This window comes from Aphelocoma coerulescens, chromosome 20 (assembly GCF_041296385.1).
Source record: "Aphelocoma coerulescens isolate FSJ_1873_10779 chromosome 20, UR_Acoe_1.0, whole genome shotgun sequence".
NCBI classification, from domain to species: domain Eukaryota; kingdom Metazoa; phylum Chordata; class Aves; order Passeriformes; family Corvidae; genus Aphelocoma; species Aphelocoma coerulescens.
In genome coordinates this window covers 7,473,730-7,496,280 of record NC_091033.1, presented here as the reverse complement: position 1 = coordinate 7,496,280, position 22,551 = coordinate 7,473,730, and the positions used below count along the sequence as shown (strand labels likewise).

At 37.8% G+C, this 22,551-nt stretch overlaps 1 protein-coding gene across 6 annotated transcripts in view; it reads left to right on the top strand.

Annotated features, from left to right (window-relative positions):
* ZMYND8 (zinc finger MYND-type containing 8) overlaps positions 1 to 22,551 on the top strand; it is a 49,791-nt gene that overhangs the window by 5,445 nt on the left and 21,795 nt on the right. For 4 of the 6 annotated variants that reach the window (XM_069033802.1, XM_069033807.1, XM_069033803.1 and 1 more), the window contains 5 exons: positions 4,549 to 4,619; positions 15,341 to 15,489; positions 19,927 to 20,145; positions 21,018 to 21,131; positions 21,940 to 22,032. In XM_069033802.1, the coding sequence (XP_068889903.1) occupies positions 4,549 to 4,619; positions 15,341 to 15,489; positions 19,927 to 20,145; positions 21,018 to 21,131; positions 21,940 to 22,032 (646 nt within the window). Of the gene's footprint in view, positions 1 to 1,772; positions 1,793 to 4,548; positions 4,620 to 15,340; positions 15,490 to 19,926; positions 20,146 to 21,017; positions 21,132 to 21,939; positions 22,033 to 22,551 lie in introns of those variants that run through there. The other 2 variants (XM_069033804.1, XM_069033805.1) reach the window with 2 other exon arrangements.

Genomic DNA, 22,551 nt, shown 5'->3' with positions numbered 1-22,551 from the left:
TTTAAATATTCTTGTATATGTACATTTTCTCAGGTAAGTACTACTATTAGTAAAGGAATGATTTTCATAAACAGAAAAGTCAGTATATAATTTAGGGATGTGAAATTTGAAAACCTGAATTTTATATTAAAAAAACCCCACCCTCTCTTCAGTTTAGTAGAGAACATATTTAAAAATAAGGCAGCTAAGTTATTTTTTCATTTTTACCTAAGTACCAATAAATCTTGTATGTTTGCAATCCTTATTTTTTTTTTCTTTCTGTGCCCAACTCTCCCCAAAGGAATAACCTCCACCCCTTCTACCCTCATTCAAGCATGCTAAACTAGTTTGTATGAAACAAATTAGCTTAACATTTTAGAAAACAAACTTTTGCTGTTGTTGTTGCAAGTTTTGTCAATATGAGTAGGGAAGTTTTAAATGATTAATTGGTGTTCTGGTCATTTGACAGGGAAACTGGCAGAGATTAAATTTCAGTTGTGTTCTTAAAATGTGTTCCTCTGTGTTCATTCATCTTAATGAGGAAATAAGAGTAGCTTTCAGAATCACATAAACTATTTGTTGTATTCATTTAGGTACTTAATTGAGTATTTTCCAGTATCATTTCTGATCTGCAGCCTCAGAGCATCCCATTCATACATGCATGACAGTAATACATGCTGGCTGAAATAGCTGCTCTGAGCCCTGCAAAAATGAATTCTCAAAGTAAACCTCTCTAGAACAGTCTACTTGACCACACAGTTATTGTTTCCCTGGAACTAGATACTTACTTTTAATTATTTTGCTGCTTGTCTTAATTTTCCTTTTATTTTGTTGTGGGTAATAGTAAGGTAACTGATTAAGAACCTGTTGTTCTTGAATTATTTAATTGGAAATCTTTTGCTAATATCTGCATTTGGAAGTTTGTGGTTTACAAAGCATTTTAAAGAATATTCCTTGTATTGATGGAGGGTATAAAGGTAAAAAGATGTCAGCTTTAGAAAAGTTACTGTAAACTTGCTGTGAATTGCTGGTATGTATTTATAGGCTTGAATCTCAAAGATGACCACTACAGTCACCACTGCCAACATTCAAACAATGTCATGTTGTGGAAGTCATTATACATTACAGCAAATAAAGCAGTGGGAGATGCTTTTGAGGAGCTGTGAATGTTCAGTATCGTTTATAGCTATGTCTAAGACACTTTTATTTAACTGTTCCTCACCAACATTGGGATATTTTTTTTTCAGAACAATCTCTGTAGTTCTCTTGTATGCTTATATGTTTGTGCCTTTAAAAATTAATTAATTGTAGAGAATATAGAGATGCCTCTGTTCCTCTGAGGCTCAGGTTTCATAGTCTTGTAGGTAATTTCCTGGATTTTGTGTGAGTGATGCACTGTGTGCACGTGTGTATAGGGAATGTGCTCCTCCATTGCTAAGGGAAGTGGAGAACCTTGGGATCAAATGGAGAATGCATTTTTGACTGCTTATTTATACTTAAAATCTTTGGGAAGGCTGCTTTCAGGCATCTGTTACGTGACGTTTGCATCCCTGCCCATGGCAGCAGTTTGGAACTAGATCATCTTTAAGGTCCTGTCCAATGCAAGCCGTTCTATGATTCTTTGTATCAAGATTTTGCAAGATACTTTGTTCACTTTACAGGTGTTCCTGAAGAATCTTTTTCTTGTTTATGGAGTATTGCAAGAACACTTAAAAGAGTGATGGAGGAAACTGACTCAGTTTCCTAAATTAAGCTCGTTATACGAGTGGGACAGATTCTGAGCTGAAAAACCCTCCTATGCAGTTACTAATAGGTAGGAGTCTTGCCCTGTAACCCCCTGCAGTGCTGTGTTTGGGTCCAGGGGCACAGAACATCCTCAGTCAGCCTGTGACTTCTCCTGGTGCTTTGGTCAGGGAGGTGGGAATGGTTCCTGCTATGGCGTTGCTGTATTGATCCCTCACTCCCATTTCTCAGCCAGGATTCATGCACAGCTCTCTGGGTTGTAATACTGATTTGTACCAACTACTGTATCTTTCATATTGTATCATGTTCCCCTGAGGCTGTGAGTTGAACAAAATGACCTGATGGATTTGGATGAGTCTAGAATATTATGATTGCTTTAATGTAACTTAAATGTGAGCTGCTTATAAAAGGGTGGTGCCCTTTTCTCCCTGTGTGGTTCTCCCATTTTCTGCATGTCCAGCTGCACAGTGAGTTACATTCCAGAACTGATTTGGATAAAATGGACATGGTTTCTGAAACAAGTTAAGGATTGGGGAAACCATTCCTTTTACTACCCTATGTAAAATGAGCATTAGTGTTCAGCCTGAGTCTTATAAAGCCTTGTATGTCCCAGTCTGTGTCTGGAACTGGATCTATATTTTAGAGGCAGGTAATGTGCACTGCCAGATTACTTCAGTCTTACAGAATTGCTGGGCATGAATACATATTGATCTGTATGCATTATTGATTATATATACATGATGTTTTAAAAATATGGGGTTTGTTACAGTTTGCTGATATTGAAATAGGATTTTATAAAGAGGGAGGGGAAGAAAAAAACCCCGATGCAGTATTGGAAGAGAACAATGAACCCATCCCATGAGCCCATCCCTTCCCTTTGCTTAGGAGAGGAATGGACAAAGGCAAGTGGTGCATGAAATGTTTTGGTGTCTGCAGGCCACTGCCATCTCCTCTTTGCTGAGGCCCCTGGAAAAGGGTGTAACAAATGTGCAGGATAATTGATCTGCCCATGCATAGTAAATGTGTGAGCATTGTAGTGCTGTTGGCTGTGTTGTGCATTTAATCTGCTCATGCAAGATAAATCTGAGAAGCATTGTGTTACAGTCAACTGTGCTACACATTTGCCATAATTCTGGTCACATGGGTGCCTTGCCTTGCTCCTGAAAAGATCAGAATAGTCCATAAGCTGGGAGGTAGATGCTGGTAGAATAGAACTCCCCTTCAGTGTTTTGTGACTTTAAAGAGCTTATTTTGTAAATTATTTCTATATCCAAATGACAAACAATAATGATTTCTGGCATTCGTGGAACTTCTCAGCTTTGGGTTATCCATATTGAGCTTGGTTAATTTGTATGTAAAATTTCTGCTGACATAACTGTACTGTTTAGAACTGGGAAAGGAATTGTAACCCAACTGCCCAGTAGCTGATAGTTGATTAAAAGTAGTTTTGTCAAATAACAGATTTAAAAATCCTTCTGCTGTTTAGTTTTACTTTGTTTAGGAATCTCTTTTAACTTATACCTGTAACAAAACTCCTGCTAATATAAACTGTTTGTCAGGCTGAAGAGTTCTCTGGTATAAATGTAACCAAGTCCTCACAGTTGTTTCCGAGCTCTGATGAGATGTCTCAGGCAGATTTATAGACAGTGGCTAAACCAAGGCTTCCAGCTGCCCTCGTGGCGCAGACATCTCTCCAGGGCAGTGGCTGGGCATACCCCACACTGTCCCTGGAGCTGGGGTGGCTGAATGGAACCTCAGCCCACTTCATAGCAGCAGAAATTCATAACCTGCCATATCAGTGCAAACTGGTATCAGCAACAACTTCCATTAACAGACTGAGTGGTAAATTGTCCCTGTAGAGGAGAAGCTCTACATCCCTCATGGCTGTTGTACTCTGGTGGTATTAATGGACACTGCAATACCTGCCTGAGGCTCAAGAATGCCATTTGTCCATCATTTTGAATTTGAGTTTACTTCAACATGGTGTATTTTCTTTTACCTTTCGTCTAGGATAGTCACAGCTCTGTAACTCTGTGTTCATTCTTGTTCATTTTTCATCTCCCTTCCATCTTCTTTCCCCAAAGTGACTTAACTAGCCAAATTGATTGAGTTGTTTTCTTGAATGGCATCACTGTAAGAAAGTAGAATATCAGAAAGTCAGATGTAGTTTGTAATAATTTAATCCTTCCTGGAGCAAATGAAAACTGACTGTGTAAGATTGAATGGTAACAATTCTATACTGTATACTCTTTATGGTTAATAATTGGTGGAATTGTATTGCCAATAAATTATAAATATTCAGTTTTCTGTTATACAGTCTAGTTCCAAAAGAATTAAAATTATTTATTTAATGGGTTTTAAAATTACATTTTACCTTCTAATTTTGCAAGTTGTTCTGTGTTGCTAAGTCTGTTACTTCAGCTAATCTGTTCACGAATGCTGATGAGCATTTAAATGTTGGCAGGCATCTGTCCCCATGGTTTATCTGAGATTAGGAGCTGCAAGAAACAGAATTCCTGTTTGTCTGCCACATGCATACAATTCATACATACATTGCCATAATCTTCAGTACATGTTGCAAGACTGTCATTCGTACAAAAATGTAGCTTTTGTGCTTGGTACCTTGCAGCATATGTGTGTACCTGGATTGTTTCTCACTGTGTTTTGATCAATGTATGCTCTGGCAAACAGCAAACCTTTCATTCCATCAGAAATTTTAATGTAGTTGTGTTTGACAGTTTTGGGTTGCACGTGATGGATAGAAGTTAGTCATGGGAATAATACAGTCCATAAAGTATTCTAATTTCACCTTTTTGAATCCTGCAGCTTGGCTGAAGAGGAAATAAAGGCAGAGCAGGAGGTGGTGGAGGGGATGGACATCTCCACTCGATCCAAAGGTGAGTAGGAGGAATATCTCACTTAGGTTCTACAACACAATTATTTGTAAACCAGGATAGTGAAGCTGTGTCATCTACCATGAAGCTACTCTTGAGTGGAGACTCAAGATTCACTGTCTTTTTTGCAGTGACTATTGTATGTTAGGAAGTGTTTTAATTTTTGCTTGGTTTTCATTGTATGTCAAATCTACACACACAAATATTTCAGTGTTATTTCAGGTTTATGAATAACTTAGGTTAAATTATGAAAAAACAGCAACCTCTTGTATTATATCACTTATCATGGCATCCTTTAAAATAGTACTTCTAGATTTGCAAGACAGGAGAAAGTAGTAGTAGTAGTAGCAGCAAAAATATTAAGATAGTATTTCCTACAGTAATGAATTTTTTTTTCTAAGAATAAAGAATCACAGTAGCATTTCTGTTTCCACAGAAATTAATCCCCTGACCAGTATGTATTTCATGGACATTCATGCCTGTCCATCTCCTTTTGTACTTGCAACTGACTTTGCTGCTGAGTTTACTTGAAAGCCATTTCTCTAAAACAGCAGCAATAGTTACTACCATCCTTTTAAAGTTCTGGCACATAACCAGTTACTCTTCACATTCCTATGCCAGGGCTCACAAATCTAATTAACTCTGAATGTGCAGGTGGGATTGTCTTGAAAGCATGGCACAGATCATCTGCATGTTTTTTAATGAGGAAGCTTGGCTGGATAACATAAAATTGGATTCAGGTCTTATTTGTACTAACAGTAAATTTCTTGTTTCAGTTCTCATGGTGTGGTTAGGTGAGGTAGTACATGTGATCTGACACCTCAGAAGAGATACACTTGCTCCTTTTGTCCCTTCTCCCTGTCTTTTTCTCCCTTCTCTCCGTCTGTATGTTAGTCTGCACCACTGGACTGCTTTCAATATTTACTTGTCTCTGTATTTCAGTTTTCTAAGCCAGCAGAAAGTAAATGTTTTTGTTGCTTTAATGATTGCTACTGACGGGGGTAAGCTCCCAGCTCTGCACTCCACCACCTACTTCCTTTGTGTTGCTTGTCACATCCCAGCCACTTGAACTTTCTAACCAACTTAAAAACTGAAACATTTTTCTGCTGTTGTAGTGACCAGTTTGTTCATGAAAGAGTTTGATAACATAAGAACTTGCTATAAGAGACAAAGGAGGTTAGTAGATACATTTAGCTGCCCCTGAAATCTCATTTTTCTTTCTGCTTAGAAACACTGGCCCACTTACTAGTACTAGTAAGAGTTTCACTTGCCTCAAGTGAGCTAAACCATTACTTTTGTCACTCTGACATAATTAATGTCTAAAAGACACTTAAAAGTCTGATATCTACTTATGTAGATGTTTGTTTTACTTCTGGTGCTTCATTTAGCCACAAACAGGTGTAAGCACTATACAAAGTAAGTTTGCATTTCCTCATGGTAGTTCTAGTGCTGCCCTGATCTTAAGATATGCTGTTTCAATGAATTAAGCCCACAGGAAACTTTTTACTTTTTATTTGGTAGGGTTAAGATGAAGTTTCTTAGGACAGTGAGCTGATTTAATATAATGGTTATTGAAAGGGTCAGTCTTTCATCTCCCAACCTTCTCACGCATGTGATCCTGCAGCTTCCCTTGTGTTGTGGGCTCTTAACAATTAGAGCTGGTCAGTTCAGAGGGATTTAACCTGGCAGAAAGAGACTCAGGTTTTCATACTGTTTACTGTTGTTGCAACTCCCTGAACCAGCTGATGACAAAGCCAGTCTCACATGGTGCTGGTTTAGGTTGACCCAAGCTGTCATTGTGTGGAAGTCACTGGTCTATGCATAGAAGGACTCTTAGTGCTTTAAATACCAGTGGGAGTGATGTAAATGGCATTTCTGTATCACCATAGTAGAGATAAAACTTAGCAAGGGTTAAATCACTTTAATAATAAGGGAATTGGTATTTATTTAACTAGATACTGATTTGCTTTAGTTGGTTTGTTAAATTTTACATGTATGTTGATAAAACCCCTGCTAGCACCACTCTAAGGACAAGAATAACAACCACCCACCCCAAGCCCTTGCAGGCTTGTGTTTTTTCCACTGAAGAATGTAGGATATAAAGAACTCTTCAGACTTACCTGTAAACCATTTCTCTTTGTTGTATACCCAACCTAATATCTGAATTAGTGATAGAACTTTATAATAGTTGAATATATAGTTTTTCGCAGAAAATAAAAGAATTATAAATGTCATCTCCAAGAGCTGGCCATGTTACAGGCCAGGTGTAATGAATCATTCTGGACTCCTGTTATTTGGATTGAAACAATTTTCTCTGATAGTTCAGTGCAGCGTTGCTGCAGCAGAGAAGTCACAAACCAGAATTTCAAAACTGTTATTCTGCTCTGTGCGAGGCAGAAAAAGTGCAGCAAAGTTCTCAACTGGTGGAATGGTGGCAGCAATGTCTCCACTTGTAGCAATTAGCTTGTGCAGAGTTTTGCTTTTTGTGTTTTAAAAAGGATATAGATGAGGAAGTTGACCCTATCTAGGCAAACCTGGAAGGGAGCACGCAGCTCTTTGTGCTTTGTTTGGGTTTTTTGATGTGTGAGAAGCTTGTGCAGGAGATTGATCTGTGGCACTGTGTAACTTCAGACTTCACCTAGAGCAGCGGATGTGCTGCAAGTCTGTAACCTACTTGCCCTGCTACAGTTTGTACAGCTCGTGAGGCTGTGTCTAAAGAAAGTTGTAGGGAAATTAATTGCTTTAAAACCAATTAGCCTGGTGCAGACGTCTTCATGAGCATTCTTGTTTTGGTATAAGCAGTTTAATTGCTATAATTCAATTCCAGTTCAGTTTAAGCTAAACTAAACCATGCATTGTTTAATCTGTAACACGGGTCTTAACACAGCCTTTGAATTGGTCTAAGTAACGTGGTGGTTTCAAAGCAGCCTAAGCTGGTCAAACTGCTCAATGCAGCAGTTTCATCCACTTCCTTCCATACCTAAGCTGGCAGGAAACTAACTGAACCATAAAACATGAACAGTTTTCTACTTGCTCAGTGTGCTGAAACAGCTTGGTGGACTGCCAGAACTGGTGTAAGAGAGAAGGCAGGAATACAGCAGTTGGGTGCAGGAAGTGTGGAGCTTTGTTAGCAAGCATTTAGACAGGGCTAAGCTGGAGTGAAACCAAGAGCTTAAAGCCATCACTGACACTTCTTACTTCATATTGTGCTAGATAAAGCGAGTCTGTAGCTGGGGTCAGGGCTATGGAGTCCTACATGTTCAGCTGCATTTCTCTACCCTTCTCCTTTGCTGGCTGTAATGCTTCTGCTGTTGCACAGTCAGCTGTGTCAAGCAGCTGATCTAGCAGAAAATTGTTCATTTTTTGTAGTACCAGATTCTGCCTGCATCATGAACTGATTAACACTACTGTTACATGCAAGTGCCTGTCTCCAAAAAGTTGTGGGGACAGATACCTGGTAAAATGGGAAAAGGGGAAGAGGAGTAGTGTTACTCTAGAAGTTATAATTTAGATCTGTTTATAAGATGTGCATGTGCAGCCTTGTTAAAGACAAGGTTTTAAAATACACTGCTCTTTTGATGAGAGCAAGAAAGCATAAGGCATCTGAGAACTGGAAATGGGAAGTGACAGCTTAAAGAGAATGCAAAGAGTCCAAAAACATAAAATGGAGTGAAAAGGGGATTGCTCTTCAGTGAAGAAGAGAGGCTGTGGATTAGATGATTGTATTTTGTCCTTTGCATATGATACATTAACATGTCCAGCAAAAACATCTTGTTATATTTCTGTTCCAGCCTTACAGACTACTTTTTAACCTTGTTTATTAAAGATTTCAAGATGGGGCTTGCAAGATCTGTGGATAAATGTCTAAGCATTTCCAGGTTGTGGTTCCAGAGCAACTTTTGTCTTTGCTTGTACTTGTTCTCTTTGGACAGAATGAACTATCCACTGGGTGTTTTCTTCCTATTAACCTGGAAGAATTTTTTTTTTTTTTTAGATCCTTTCTGCTAGTTTAACTTAGCTGCCAACAGCAGCAAGCTGTGGTGGCAGATGCACTTCCATGTAGGTTTTCCTGTATTTCAGCTGATACTGGAACTATTGCCTGCTTAGTGCCCAGTCAAAAGGAGATCTTTAACTCTCTTTTTGCCACCATCAGTCAGACATATCTTACATTGCCTTTGCATCTATGCTGGCTCTTAGGACTTAGGTGGAGAGGTTTCTACCTGCTTTTCTCACTGAACCAGATTACTGGGGAGTTGAGCAGATGTTGGACATTGCTGGGAGCAGCCTTGCCCTAGCAGGGACAGCTGGTCATTAGATGGTCTTAGCTTGGCATAAAATCATATACTGAGGCCCTACTGCTTAATGGGGAGAATTCTGACATTTACAGGTTAGGGTTTTTTTTCAGGTTTGTGTTAAAAGGCTTTGGTCTTAGGAGCTCCTTTCGGTGGTAAAATGTTCAGATACTATGCATATAAACACAAAAATGACTAATTAAATGGAATTCCCAGAATGCATGATATATTTTGTAACAGTTTCATAATAGTACATCTCTGTCAGCTTTCTTTGTAGTGATACCAAGTATTTAATCACACAGAGATGAGATTCTTACTCCAGTGTGAAACTGAGACTCCTGCAGGGAACAGAAGTGCAGCCCTGGGCTTCTGTCTCTAGTGCAGAGCCCTTGTTATCAGCAATCCCACCTTAGGAAGGCCTTGGGACAGCAAGTCCCCCACAGCCAGGCTCCAGCTTATCCTTGACTTTCAGCTCTTACCTTGCAAGTTGTTGGGAAGTGTTTTTCTTTACCTCCCAAAGTCCTACAGTGAAGAAGCAACTAACAGTGTCTTTTTCTACTTGTGTGAAACTGAAATGTGGCAGGAGTTCATCAGAATTTACACAACCATGGCTGACCTCTGTTATTTATTACATTAAGCAACTGGATTGGGTTAATTACATTGGTTTAAATTTCTGGAATGTAAACAGGGCTTTAGCGGTTGATGGCAATTGCATCATGTTTCAAAATTCTGGCAGAAAATTAAAATTCCTCAAAGCTGAGTGTAAGTTCTAACAGATTTATCCATGATTTTATTAAGTTTTTAAGATAATTACCCTTGCTGAAATATTACAGGTAATGGATTCGAAAAATCAGAAGTCTTTTAACAACCATTCAGGATAATAAATTTAACTGGGAGGCTTCACAGTTCTGGAATTCATCTAAATTATTAATTGAAACCTGTTCTATCAAATGGGACAAGTTAGTATTGCTACATTTGCTTGCAGATTTCTTCATTGATTACACTCCATGCCGTTTAAAGTACAGGCATTCAGAGATTTTGAGAAGGAGGAAAGAGAGACACAATAGTCTAGGTGGTTTTGGTCTTCTTCCTTCTAAAGGCACAGATACCCATTTCTGGGGGGTAATGACAGCTTAAGCAATCTTCAGTCACTTTTTTTCTTGTACCTTCTCTCACACTGCCTTCTTAAAGCTGTTTCTTAAATCCATCAAATTAATTCATCATGAAACTGTTTTCAATAAATTTTTGTTCTTCTGTTACATTTTATTGAATTTGATTCCTTGATTTGGTTCACCAAATGTTGGCAGAACTGTTTGTGCCATAATAAAAGGCATAGCACGGCATTGGGAATTAAGGTTAACAGAAGTAGTCTTGGGCTGGTTCTGTTTAAGTGACACTTCTGAGTGTCTGACTTACATGGAGCAATTAATTGTGTTTCTAGTTGGAAACGTTATTCAAAATTTTGCATATTTGACCCACTTGAATTGAGATATCAAAAACCTACTTAGGTCGCAGAAAACCCATTGGTGTAACTAAGTCTCAGTTTGCTGATATTTCCTAGGAGGCTAAAAATACTTTCACTGAAAAAATACATTGATGTTTCTGGCTCCTGGAAAACCAAAATGACCGCTAATCTTACTATCTTTATCACAAATCATATTGAAAAGCTTTTTTCTTTTTTTTGTTGTTACTGTCTTTCTTAGTTTCCCTCTTCTCACTTTCTGAAAATTTCCAGAACAGAAAAGTTTTTTTCTCTAAGCAGTAAACAGCTCATTTTTCATAGAATTTATATCTACAGTTTAAGAAAATTAGGTACAGAATATGAATAAATAATACTCCTTATGAAAGTAAACTTGATATAGTTAATTTTTTTTTTATTGTCTGCACTTTATTTTGAAATGCTAAGCTTTTCTTCCCATCCACACAATCTCAAAGAAGGATAATTCTTCACTCACAGCACAAGATTTTATCCTGAGATTTCCACACTTTTTGGGAAGGCTTTTGTTTTATTTGCCTAACTTTTTTGTGAAGTTGAATTTGAAAATCATGATCTCTTGTAATTCTGATTTACTCAGGCTTTTCTCATTTGCCTTGCTATCCATTGCATTGAGGATGGAAGGCTAAGGCAACATATCCTGATCTAAGTCAGCCCGGCCACACCAGCATCCCTCCTTCACGCCAGCCACATTTCCATCCTTTTCCCTTGTACTGGCACTTGCAACTCTGGGACTTGCTACTCTGCTGATTTAACTGAAATTAAATTTTGAGTTTTTTGTTGATTTAGGCCATATCAGTTTTTCAAACTGTCTTGCTTCCTGGATGAATAAACCACAGTGCTAGAGAAAGAAAAAAGGAACAAATTTTATTTGTGGAAGGGTGCTGTGAAGCCTTGACTTAGGTGTGGATTTCAGCTCCCATTAAGGCTTTATTGATAGAGAAAATAATCTAAATATAGGAGATGGCTAGAAATACATATGTAGACATGATTTCATTGTTGTTTTAGTCTGGAATCGCTTTGATTGTGTTTAGCTTAAGTTTTTAAATTAAAAAAATAACAAAATTTATTTTGAAAGGAGGGAAAGAAGGCCATAAGGAGGTGTCACGGCAGTCTTTGGCACTGAGCAGTTTATGCTGTGTTCTTACAGTAAGGCATGTTGATGTTGCTTGTTTTCAAGAAGAAAAGCAAGGAAAACAACATCCTACTTTTACAGGTTTTCTGAGTTGGCACCTGCTTCTATTGAGAAAAGTGAGACTTCTCAGTTGTCAGGAATCACTGCTATGGAGTGTTTACAGAGCAGCACTTTGCAATACACAGAGTATAAAAATATTTGGTTGTGGTCTGTGCTCCATATGCTGCAGCAAGATAAGATCCCTGATATAAATAATATACTTCTGTTTGTTTTTATATATTTTTTAAGCTAAACTGTAGTAAGTCATTACTGTAGTTGTCTGCTTACAAAGTGCATTGCCATCACATTAAATTGGACTTACAAAATCGTCATAAAGCGTGAAATGAAATTGCTTTAGGGTTTAAGTATACTTTAGTCTGTCCCCTGGGAGCAATGGTTACTAATCCTTTAGTCATGTGATGGCATACAGAAACAAAGATTTAAGCTTCAGGTGAAACTCAGGTTAGCTTGTTGTTCCCCAATGAATGGTTTACAAGGGCACTCAGAGGTGCTTATTGTCAACCTTGACAACATCACAGACCAATTAATACTAACCTAGTGATGTAAAACCAGGTAACTTTTAATGAGAGTTAAAAAAGTTATTTCAAGTGTCTATTTTTTCACTTGAGCTGGAAGCACATTTTTTAAATGGCGCTAAGAAAGCAAAATCACACAAAACTCCAAGAAATAAGTAGACTAAAGTTGCTTGGCAAAATTAATATTTTTCATACAATTGGTGTATCAATGAGAAGTTTGGTGCAGGTTGATGTGCTCAGTGTGTGATGGGAGTTAGTAGGAGCAGGGGGATTGCAGGATCCCATGCTAAATGGTGACCAGCTGGCATGGTGAGATGCTTCCTAAGGTGAGACCATTCTTGCTCACTAAACACTTTCTGAAAAACATTTGCTTATCACAGAAGAGATCACAGAAATTTTGCCTGTTCCCTTTTGAAGCAGAAACTTCCACCTCTTAAGTAACTGTTCTAGTCACCAAGTTATTCAGAGCTTAAATTTGGTCTCTTTTGTTCTTTCCCCCCAGATTTGTTTCACTTTTTTCAAATAACACTACACTGGGGAAATGATTCAAAATTAAAAATTAACTGTCCTTCTGACAGGCTGTTTCAACAGGGATCAGTTTCTTGATCTGGTTCGCAGCTCAGCTACAGGAACTCTGCTCACACAGCTGGGAGAGCCAGGGAGGGAGAAGCAGCAGTTTGTGCTGAACAGGGTATTCCCATTGAAAGAAATTCACACAAAATGCAATTTTTTATTATAATTAGAATTGGAAACTATAGTTCAAACAATTTAAGTAGGTGCTACCGTTCTTTTGTTACTTCAACTGAATTAAAAGATTCTTCATATTATTAGGTCCTTCACAGATTGGCAAATTGGCAGCATACCAAGGTAAAGACACTGGCCTATTCCACAAGCACAGCTAAATCTGGAAGAATATGCCTGTGCATTGCTGTTTTCCTGTCTATTCCTTAATTTTTCCAGTTACATCCTACATTGCCTCAAGAAAACCTCTGTGTATTTGAATAACTTGCCAGTTAAAAAAAAAAAGGAAGTATATTTCAGGTCAGTTTTTGTATGTTGTCTATGAGTCACCACTAGTTGATTTGAAAATCCCCAGTACACTCAGGCTTCTTGAGCCAAGGAGAAAAATTACATCACTTTAAGTAATTTTTGAAATTACTTAACCAAACATACATGTTTGTGTGACCATTTCATAAGATTGGTATTGAATCAGCACCTTTTCTGCTGAATTGTAGCTTGGATTTGGCTGTGACTGAATAGTCATTCAGTTCTGGTTTAATTAATAACAGTTTAATCCTTTTCCTGACCCCAAATCAGTTAGTTTAGGAAAGGAACAACATTTAAAAGTGAAAATCATCCCATTATGGAACTTTGCAGCTGATTTTCATACTTAGAGCTGAGACATAATGTGCAGTGTCACAATCAGCTTCTTTGTAAACCCCACAATCTGAGTCTGAAGAGCTGAAAGGAAACTGATGTGCTCCACTGGTGGCAGTTTTGTGCTTGGAAGTAAGAAATGAAAGCCAAAGGGCAGAAAATTCTATTGCCCATTTACCCTCCTGGTTTAAGGTGTACCTGCATAGGGACAATCTAGAAATAAAAGAATAAAAGCCTAAGTCTCTTCAGGGAGTTATGGGGATGGCTTTATTTGCTGGTGAGAAACTTGGCCTAAGAGATCCTGTTGAGGATATTGTTTGCAAATTATAATAAAGAAACAAAGGCTTAATGTGATGATGGGAAGATGAGAAAAGACATGGTGTGGTGCTGTTTTTTGTGGATCACTCTGAATGCAAACAATTCCCATGCTGAATAAGCTCCATTCTACAGTCATGAAAAAAATAGCATTGGTTTTAGGTTTGATCACTTTGATTTAGTTGTGGCCTTTGGTTTAGCTGACACTGATGCTGCAGTTTCTTCCAGGATAGCTGGATTAGCACAGCTCTCTTGGGATATATGAAGCGTATCCCAGCCCAAGGAGTTTTTCTGCCACCTTCTGTGCATAATCAGCTAAACTGACAAACCCTCTGAGTCTCCTGTCAGCACACTTGTACTGTGTTGGCATTTTATTGTCATAATTGCTTAAGGAGGGGAGGAAGCAGACACTATTTTTCACACACATAGGTGGCACAGCAGTTCTTTGTATTGTCATCAATCTAAATTTGGGGCTAAATGGAGTAGGAGGCAGATTTGCTTGAATCCAAACACAGCAAGTAACAATAATGGCCTCAGACACATTGTATTGATTGATTCCAGTCGAGGCATGTCAGCAGATAACTGGTGCTAAATGCTGCCCATAGGTGTAAAAGGGGAGGGGTTTGTGGGAAGGGAAAGAAGTCACATGTTTTAGTGTCAAAGCTCAAAACGTAAGTTTTTGTTTGTTTATTTAAACCAGCTTTACTACCTTTCACCAAAATTTTATACCTTAGGTCAACAGAAGAGTTTCTCAGAGAGCTGATACCTTATGTCTGCTGGGCAGCACTGCTGAAGTTGCTGTGCCTACAGAACTAGCGGGAGACACTTCTAGAATTGTTGAAATTCCAGATGTTGTTAGCCTGGTGTAGCTATTCTAGATTAGTAAAATGCAGGATGGGCAAACGCTCCTACATTTGTTTTCTCTCTTTCAGTTATATGTCCTTCCATCGATATTTTCATGTGTTTTTCGTATTTATTTAAAGTTTCCCTAAATGTTATCTTGACACGTTAACCAAGCTTTTGGTCAATCAGAAGTCACCATATAGCACCATATTTTCCATTGATTTGTGTAGAAAGTAGCCAAAACCACTGGGTTGTTTTTTTTTGGGGGGGGGATGGTTCAGTTGTTTCTCTTGTGATATTGTTGAATTCTGATCCCTGTGGTTCCATCTATAGTTTTGTTTTGTTGCATAGATTAAAAGCTTAAGGAAAAATTAAACTTGTTGACCCAACTCTAATGAAATTTCACTTGTATTTTGTCAGAATCATATCAGTGTTCTTTGATTGCCCTTTACAGCTGATTGTGTACTTGTTTCTTTTGAAAAATATCAGTAAGTTCTTTTTAATTGAGCTGAACATTTCATATTCATTAGGGATCACTGAAATTTTGTTCTGAGAGAATGAAGTTGCAAATGCTCTTATTTTAAAAAGATGAAATAAAAATCTTTGAAGAGTGTGAATGACAAACCATAACCTTGTTGGAATGTTTTTCATCAATTAGCAGTCTTTAACCATGTTGCTTGTATCTGTTACAGATCCTGGCTCTGCTGAACGCACAGCACAAAAACGGAAATTTCCCAGTCCCCCACATTCCTCCAATGGCCACTCACCTCAAGATGCATCAACAAGTCCTATAAAAAAGAAAAAGAAACCTGGTCTGTTGAACAGTAATAATAAAGAGCAGGTAAGAGAAGTCATGGTTTTATTGTGCTGGAATGTGAAACAGTAGAGGATGTAGAGACAGCTGATCAGGAGCTCAGTCTTCTTTAAAGAAGCTCCATTTTTGTACTCTTAAGGAATAGATATTAATTTTTGAATGCAGTGGGGGTAGGAGTTGGTATTATAATTTCAATTTGAACGCTCTTTGATTATTGTTTTACAATAAAAGAAAAAGACCACCTGTGTCCTGTTTAGTGATTTTGTAAAGATAATAAGATGTATAACAAATAAATGCAATTTGGAACAGAATTACTATTAATAATTACAGTAATGAATAATGACACTAACAAAACCAACAATAGCTGGTTTTTAAAATTAAAACCATTAACAGGAAGTGTTCAGTAGTGTGATACCCTAGATTAGAAGGATCTCGTAATGTCAGTGGAAGTTCCTCATCTGCTTGCAGTCCTTTCCTACTGTCCATTAGTCAGCTCCATCCTTGGTACTCTGTAGATTTCCTCCCCTTCCTTAAAATTTCCAGGCAGTGTACACTCCTACCAAACTAGTTAAATCAAAAGGTCACACTGACTTTTCTGTCTTTATGCTTGTAACCTTATTTTTACTGTCTTCTGAATGCTGAATTGATAGCATGTTGTCCTTCTTAGAAGAACTTGACTCCACAAGAGTTTGACATTTTTGGATTCATTGTATGATGCACATGAAAGAATTATATGAATTGTATTAAATAGCAAATGCTGTAAAGCATCTGCATCATCTTGGAGGAGATTACATGAAAGCAGTCTTCAGCCTTACTGAAATTACGTCACACCCGATGTACTGATGACACATCTGTGTATTTTTCAAAGTGCTTTTTTGTGTCACGGGTTTTTTTGCCAGTATTATGTAAACACAGGATTAAGTTCTGAGTGTTCAAAGCACTTTCTCCTGGCATAAGAGTGTCCACATTATCCTGGTACAATTGCACTGGTAAAGAGAGAAAATTAAATTCCCACTCACTGCATTTGTCCTGGAACAAAGGCTGTGAATAAATCTTAAGGCCTTAAAACCCAGTGTCAATTGTATTTTATTTCAGGATAATCAGGAGGTGCAACTGTATCATGTGGAGGTGCACTGGGGTCAGTTTGGCTTTTGCTGAGCTTCACTGCAGCTTGGGTTTATTCCTTTACATCTTGGACATTTTCTGGGCAGATGTTGCCCCACTGAAGTCTGAGCTTGTAACTGTTCAGTGCAGAGATAATTTTGCAAACAGTAGAATTGAATCCTTGGGTATTAATTTCCACTTTTTCTTCCTGAATTTAAAAATATACATGAAAACACAGTTGCAGTTGTTGAACTTGATAAATTCCCCTTGGTAAATACTTTTCTGTTTTCCAGGTATCTCAGACCTGAAATGTACAGGATAGAATAAAGTTGTGTATCTAATGAAGAAAACCTATCAGACTTGCTTATTTTGCTGTGTTTATTACAAGTTAGCAAGAAAATATAATCTATTTAGTTCTGTTTAGCTTTTACAAGTTGCTTTTCATTTAATGTTGTCTTGCATGTCAAATTTGAAGTGGGCATGCCTGAAGATTGTTGTGTCTAAATAGGTTCAAACTCTGCTCTATGTGGTAGTGGGAGTTAATTTAAAGATTCTTTTACTGCTGAGTAGATGTGAGCTGAACATACAGGTTCTAGTTTTGCTCTCAGGGTGAGTTTGAAGTATGATGTAGCTGATAGCTGTGGTTCTGACTGACTGATAAATCTGTTTTGAGGTATGACAACCTCCCTGGAAACCTCTAACTTAATATTCTACATTACAAAAATGCTTTATAATACATGAACATTTCAAGATAACATTGCTAAAATTATAGTTGCACGAAGCTTTGTATTACATATTGTGGGTGCAGTAACAGATCTTCAGAATCGTGCCATCAGGTATTTAAAGTGCTGCAAATCAAGCAAAGAATTAAAGAATTGTAGAACTAAGGTGAAAAATCAGAAAACTTCTGACACTTAGTTGGTCAGTTATAGTAATTGAAGTAGTCAGCTTGTTTTACTACTAGTTACAATGTTAATTTAAACTGAATATAAATAGTGATCTTTTTCTTCCCAAAACAGCACTCTTATACTGTTGTTTGTTTTCTTCAGTTTTCTGTGTCATTCTACAGGTGTTAGTAACTTCATTAAAGCCTTTAAAACAGCTACCATCTAGTTGAGCTTGAACTTTAATAACTGTTAAAATTTTAACTCCTAAAGCATATTACTCTGACTAGGACAAGTGAAACGGTCCCTTGATGCAGTTGAATCATTCATTTTCAGTCTTTTAGTTTTGTTCTTTGGGTTTCTCTTGAGTCTGTGAACCCTTTTTTGTTTTGCTTCATAAGCTTGGCTTAGGCAAAATAAGGTGATAGATGTCTAAATGATAAAAGCATCCTTGAACAGAAAACTAATTCATCTCATGTTCCAGTAAAAATTGACTTCTCTTCAGTTTGGATGTTATGATTTCTGTGGAAGTTTCACAGGTTTTGTTTGTCTTAAAGCAGAATCTTTGAGTCTTAGAAAGTTAGTGTGGATATACTACTTATATCCACTTCAAAGTCAGAATATGTATTAAATTCCTCTGGTAATTTCCTTTATCTGCAGTGGAGGAAATGCCCCATAGCTGCATTTCCAAGTATAAAAGATTGAGATATTGGTTTCACAGCTGTGGTGCATTTAGCTGCAAACAAAACATGTTTCTGCACTGGAAATTGCAACTTTCCCTTCCTCACTCTGGTTTCTTTGTTTGAATGCTTGTTGTAGTGATTCATTTGAAATGGAGTTAAACCCTTATGCTGTCCCACTTATTCCGTAAGATCCCATAGGAGCCTCCTTCTGAAATTCTTGTCATGTGATTAAATGTGTGTATATAGAAAGTACAGAAGTAACACTTCGCCCATTTCTGTGGTGGGAACAAAGTCCTTTTGGGCTTTATCATCTGTAGAATAGAAAATGAAAACCACCAAAACTGGCGCAAAATCATGCAAAATTTTATGTGGCAAAATGTTTATGGATAACATCCTTTCTTTGCCTAAAATATTGTATAGTGTTAGATAATCTGGGTTTTTTTTTGAGATACAACATCTTCAGGTGGGTTGTTGCTTCTACCTTGAAGATCCCTAATTCCTGCAAATAATTAGACCTCCTCCTTTGTAACTTTAGGTATCTGGAAATACCATGGTTCAAAGTGGCATGATGGTGCTTTCTGGGGACATTATTTATGCCCCATGTGACTGATTTTGTTCAGGATGCTTCAAAGGTACAGAACACGCGTATGGTTGCCCTGTTCTGTGAATCACACGGGTGTGTGACAGCTCGAGGGTCTTGGAAGCTGCAGATTTGTAAGTGGTGTAGGGCACCATTTACAAAATGCAAAATGACCTGAGAATCAGACAGACTGGTTCTTCAGACTACAAGTGTTTGCATAATTACAAGTGAAGTCACGAGCAAGTGGTTTTACATCCAACAAAAAAGTCACATTAAATGAGCTGTCTAAAATCTCAAGGCTGTTTCCCTCCTCAGCAAACCACCCCTATGATGAATACCAAACAGAGAGTTTGAGTTCCCTTGTCATTAATAAATAGAAAGTAGTTTTCCAATAAATGTTAGCAGCTCTTCAAAGCTGATACAACAAACTTCAGGTATCTGTGGACCCACTTAAGCCATCCCAGGCTCCTCACTTTTTGTGTTTTGATATCAGCTGTGTCATCTTTGAGCTGTCAGGCTCAAGGGGAAGACCAGTTCATGCAGGTTACAAAGCTGACACTGTTTTCTAGTGCAGGCAAACCAGTGAAGATGTGAGTCTTAAATTCTGATACACATTTAAGTGGTGAACGAAATCTCTCCTGTAGCGGAGGTGGCTACTCAGGATGTGAATTTGCTCCTTTGTCATCCTTCTTTACAGTTTGCCTTATTAATCAAAATCAGCATTGGCTTGCTTCGTGGTACAAAGCTATAAACTGCTGCAAACTAGCACAGATTTGCATGGTGATCAACTCCTTGTTTCAGGACTAACTTCTTCAGTTGGCCCAGGTTTAGCCACCACTAAATATCTCGGTATTTAGCTTGCACAGCCCCATGAAATTCTGAGTTTAGAGGGCCTAATAGCTTCTATAGCAATACTTCTTTCTTGAAGCTGAAAGTGTCTGCTGGCTTTTGTTGGATTGCATGTCTTGCACTCAATGCCCTCACTTGCCACAAAAAATTTATTTCTGGTCTTGAGTGCAAAGTGTCATTCGACATCTGAATAAGCAGTAAACTTCTTTATGAATGATTTTGTGCAATGACTAAGATACTGTGCTTGCATAAATGTTAATCAAACTCTGTAAATTGCTGTTTGCTTATATATTATGAATATTATGATTTGAAAAAATGCAAATTTGTTTTGAAACCAAACCTGTTTTTCTTGCCTACATTTCAGTCAGAACTAAGACATGGTCCGTTTTACTATATGAAGCAGCCACTCACCACAGACCCTGTTGATGTTGTACCACAGGATGGACGGAATGATTTCTATTGCTGGGTTTGTCATCGGGAAGGCCAAGTCCTCTGCTGTGAACTCTGTCCTCGGGTTTATCATGCTAAGTGTCTGAAACTGACAGCCGAACCAGAGGGGGATTGGTTTTGCCCAGAATGTGAGGTTAGTTTGATACAAGGAGTGGATTTCCTTCTTGGGTTTGAGATTTAAGCAGCTTTTCCTGTGTTCTGAAATGTTTCTGGTTTGTTCCTACGTTGCCTCTTGGTCAAGGTACCAGAAAAATTTGTACAGAAGAGGAGGCATCCATGGTTCTGCTTCATCTCTTTTTCTCTGTGTCGCCTGGGTTGTGTTTGCCTTCTCACCACGAGTCTCCAACTTCCTTTATGTCTCCAGCTCTAGAGAAGCACCATTTCAAAGAGTGATCTCTTCATCAGGCACCAGTAATTCTGAAATCTTTCTGCAGTTTTCACTAGCTTAACTTGTGCTTCTTCTGGTGGGCTGATCAGCTTGTCAGCAGTGCGGAAAAAAATGCACTGTAGGGTCTACATAAACAAGTGGGTATTTTGTTACTCTTTTTTTTTCTGTGGAGTGAGGAAGAATTTAATCATTCCTCTCCGGTGATTTCTGGGGAGAGAATACTTAGCATCCAAGTATCTGTAATGAAGGCAAATTGGTTTATGGCATGTTTTCCTCTTATCAGTTATTGTATTAGAGCTCAGGTGACTTTCTCACTCTCACATTGCTCTGAGCCCACATTGTATATGGGAATTTTATGTATTCACATTCACTTTGAGTGATCTTGAAGATGCTGGATAATTTTTTTGTTTGTTGTTTTTTTCTTCTTTTTTGATAACATACCCAGACCAAAACCCAGGTAAAACAGGCATCTGAAGTACTTACACTGCATTATCAGAAATGTTTTGTTTCTTATAAAACAGCTATTATCTTTCATTTGAATGCTAGAATGTTTCAGTGGAGAAGGATTTATCTAGAAATGTTTGCTGACAAAGTATTTTTTTAATCTGAACTTTTAGAAAATCACAGTTGCAGAATGCATAGAAACACAGAGTAAAGCAATGACAATGCTCACAATTGAACAGCTATCATATCTACTGAAGTTTGCACTACAGAAAATGAAACAGCCAGGGGTAAGGAAATTTTTGTTGTTTTTTTTTAAATACTTGGATCATGTGTTTGTCATCCTGGGGCTTGCTTCCTTCCTTTAGTGGATGATGAATGTAGTTTAGTTTATCAGATTGTCTGACAGCTTCTGTTCTATCTGCCACCTGTCTGGCACAGACAGATTAGTTTAGGTTGTACAGACTGTTTTGGACTGCATTTAAAATGTAGTTTTGTGATGTAACTTCTGGATGTATTTTCAGTAGGCGTAATGAAAGTACAATGTGGTTTTCCAGTGGAACGTGGTGGTTTCTTACTCTCTGAAAGTGGACGATGCTGTCTCGGAGACAGAAGGGGAATGGGGAGACATGATCTCTTCCCAATATATTTATATGGACAGGAGCCCTAGGCATTGACACTGTTACATTATTGATTATATGTATTGAAAATGTTGCTTCTATCTGTTACTAGAAATTGTTCTTACCACAGAAGGTGGTTGTATCACATACTTTTAAAATGCTGAGGAAATTTTCTTAAGTGTGGCTAAAACCTGTGTCATTGTGTGCTGTAAATCACAACAGTACCTTTTACAAATCCCCCAGTTTTTGCAATTTCTGCAATTCATCACATCCAGCATGTGAAAAATCAGTTAAATGAGACTTTTTAGTTCCTATTGTTCTGCTAATAATTTATTACCTTGCAACATTTTATAATTACCTTTGAAGAATTTTGTCTGATAACACAGCAGGAAGTAGTATTAGAAAATGAGTGAGTATTGTGTCATTGATGAAACTGCTCAGTATTAGTAACCAGCGTGGTTATTATTTCCCCTAACAGACAGAGCCATTTCAAAAGCCAGTTTCACTGGATCAACACCCAGATTATGCAGAATATATCTTTCATCCAATGGACCTTTGTACATTAGAGAAGGTTTGTATGAAGCTAACAGAGGGAGGTTCCTTGAGTTTGATTGCTGTTGGTAACATTTCTAAAATGTTTGATGGCAGTGGGAGAGAAGTTGCATAACATTATTTTGATGGGTGGGGTGGTTTCTTGGTTATTATAAAAGTCAGTTCATTTACAGCTTAAAAACAATCATATGTTAACTGAAGTTCACTGTTTTGTCTGAGCTAGTAACAAATGCTCAGGAAAAATAGTGGGAAAAAGACAAGCTTACACTGCTGACTTCCTCCTGTTAAATTCGTCTGATTCCGTGAATGATCTCCAGGAGAGACTTTTTAAAGTAGGATTTTCATTTGATCATTATGTTTGTAAGCTATTTATGGATCATTGCTTCATTAATTAGGGACCATTTGATGTATCTCCAGGGGTCATTTCAGACTCATTTTACTGATCATTCAACAAATACTGTAATCTCCACTGCACCTGAGGTGTAGAAGAAAAACGAAACAGTCAAGAGGTGGATAATGGAACTTTCATTCTCACTTC